The 2,820-nt window shown below is 40.0% G+C and overlaps 1 protein-coding gene across 1 annotated transcript; it reads left to right on the top strand.

The window, feature by feature from the left end:
* Nucleotides 1–353: 353 nt before the first annotated feature.
* LOC144371111 (vomeronasal type-1 receptor 4-like) lies at nucleotides 354–1,298 on the top strand. Its single transcript, XM_078033319.1, has one exon. It carries the CDS (start codon nucleotides 354–356, stop codon nucleotides 1,296–1,298), a length of 945 nt encoding a protein of 314 aa, XP_077889445.1.
* The last annotated feature ends 1,522 nt before the right edge of the window (nucleotides 1,299–2,820 follow it).

Genomic DNA, 2,820 nt, shown 5'->3' with positions numbered 1-2,820 from the left:
TTGTAAACACTCAGCCAGTATTAAGACCACTCTGTGTGCCAGATCAGAGTATGAATCTGGACAGAGACTTAACATGTGTGTGCACAAATTCTCCTGGTCATCCCAGCCCCTGCGTAGTGTCATGAAGATTCAGTAATTACCATGTGCTGCCTTCCCAACAAGGATTTATACACACCCTGCCCACAGTCATGAACCTCATTAAAACCTGGTAGTGAAAATAAAACCTTAATTTTTCAGAGTGGGAACTCTATAGAGTGTAGGCAATACTGGATCTTGGTTGACAGGAAACGTGCAGCCCAGTCCTCCTGTTCCCCTCCAGGACCCTCTGGCTGGGACAGCTTGGAACTGGCAGGATGGCAACCAGTGATGTGGCTGTAGGTATCATCTTCTTGTCACAGACTATGGTTGGAGCTCTGGGTAATTCTTGTGTTCTCCTCCATTATCTGGTCCATCACCTCATGGGGTTCAAGGTAAGACACACAGACTTGATTCTTCAACACTTGATTGTGGCCAACTTGTTAGCTCTCCTGTGTAGAGGAGTTCCCCAGACAGTGGCAGCTTTTGGAGTGAAAGATTTCCTCAGTGATTTTGGATGCAAGCTGCTTTTCTATCTTCACAGGTTGGGCAGGGGTGTGTCTATTGGCAGCACCTGCCTCCTGAGTGTCTTCCAGGCCATAAATATTAGTCCTGAAAATTCCAGCTGTTCAGAGCTTAAAGTGAAAGCTCCCAAATACATTGGTCTCTCCATTTACCTGAGCTGGATTCTGTACCTGCTTGTAAATATTATGATTTTTTCACAAATGACTGGAAAAAGGAGCAACAATAATATCACAATCATGAAAGATTTTGAATACTGTTCTGCTGTTCAACCTGACAAAAGATTACAGTCACTGTATGCAGCATTGGTAACATTTCCTGATGTCCTGTGTGTGGGGCTCATGCTCTGGGCCAGCAGCTCCATGGTGCTCATCCTGCACAGGCACAAGCAGAGAATGCAGCACCTTCACAAGACCAGCTCCCCCAGGTCCTCCCCTGAGTCCAGAGCCACCAAAACCATCATCCTCTTGGTGAGCACTTTTGTGTCTTTTTACACACTTTCCTGCATCTTTCAGGTTTGTGTAATTTTTATTTATAATCCCCACTGGCTGCTGGTAAAGATGGCTGCAATAGTTGCTGGGAGTTTCCCAACTCTCAGCCCCTTTCTGCTGATGAGCAGGAACTGCAGTGCATTCAGGTTCGGTCTCCCTTGGATAAGGAACAGGAAAACCCCTGATGTCAGGGAAATGTGTAAATTGTAGGCTTTGCACAATTCTTACACATTTCTTCATTTGTAGCCCCAAATTAAAAGTATAGTGATGCAGTTATATCTCGAAAAATGACAATCAAGACATATGCAATTTTTTATTATAGTGTGTTCATATGTGTGTATGTGTACACAAGTATGTGCATGTATACCACTTAGATTTGGCTTTACTGTCCATCCAAAAATATTTTTGGAAAAGTAGAAGTAACCAATAAAAATTTCAGACTCCATCTACCAGTTGCCACAAGAGCAAAATTATTCAGCATAAAATCTGCTTTCTTTGTTTTCCTGCTATTCTGATTTATTAAATTGTGAAAACAAATGACATGTATTTTTCATTTATCTACATGTTTTATGTCTCAGCCATGTTTTTGGAAGGAAATGTCAAAGTGAACACTATTAAATATTTGTCTTTTGAAATGAAATGAGACATATGTTTTATGTAATCTTGATCATGATGGGAAGCATCATGATGTTCTCTTTATTAAACATTATATTGAAGTTATTAATTTCTGTGCTGTGATTATCAGAATGCAATATTTTTGTCATAAGATCATTAGAATTTAAGCTTTATTTACTGTTTGCTTTGGTCATTTAAAACATTGGGTATTAATAAATTTTGTTTTACTACTGATTATTGGATTAGTGATGTGTACCTTTGGAATGTTTGTATGTATAGGTTGGCATGCATTTGTAATAAAATCTCAAAAACTGAATGCACCTGTGCAAGAAGCTGCTACATGGTAAAACAAAGCCCTAGTCTGTATGACTCCTCTATCCTGAATGTGTCCCCAAAAGTGACCAATATGTGACTTTTAACTGTAGAGATCAGTTTAAATGATTTGCAGTTAACAAAAAATGAAATCATTATACATCACCTTTTTCATATTTGACCTTGAAAATGCCACATACTTCAATCTGTATTTTTTCATGTTGTTGATGATAGAATCTAAATGAAGGATTTCAAACAATTCTAGCATTTCTTCCTTGATGCACACATGCAGTAGTGTGGATGTGATTTGTTTCCAACCCAAGTCCATATGTTGGAATTTTTGCCTGAGTCTGATGTGCTGGGTGGTGAAACCTTTGAGAAGTGGGTGCAATACAAAGTGGGTGGTCATGGGGGGGTCACTAGGAGGGGATTAATGATGAATTATATTAGTTCCCATGAGAAAATGGTTGTTCCACAGCAAGTGAAGCTGTCTCCACTGTCTCTTGCTCCCTGTTCTTCTCTGTGGTCTCTTCTGTGCGTGATTCTACCTTTGGGATTCCATCTGCTGTGAGGCCCTCACCAGGACTGAGCAGATGCTGGCACCATTCTCCTGAGTCTCCAGAAATGTAGTTCAATAAATTTCCTTTCTTTATAAGGTGTTTGTGTAGGCATTTGGATAGGCAGCAGAAACCGATCAGTACAACACACTGGAGCATTATGATCAGCACTGACATGTGGATGTGTGACATTTTTTTATGATACTTTCATGTGTGTCTTCACACACATGTATATATGGAACATATAT

The sequence above is a fragment of the Ictidomys tridecemlineatus genome, chromosome 15 (assembly GCF_052094955.1).
Source record: "Ictidomys tridecemlineatus isolate mIctTri1 chromosome 15, mIctTri1.hap1, whole genome shotgun sequence".
NCBI lineage: Eukaryota > Metazoa > Chordata > Mammalia > Rodentia > Sciuridae > Ictidomys > Ictidomys tridecemlineatus.
This window is presented reverse-complemented; position numbering and strand designations above follow the sequence as displayed.

Coding starts and splice junctions, on each gene's coding strand:
- LOC144371111 (XM_078033319.1), top strand. CDS start 354: ATGGCAACCAGTGATGTGGCTGTAGGTATCATCTTCTTGTCACAGACT.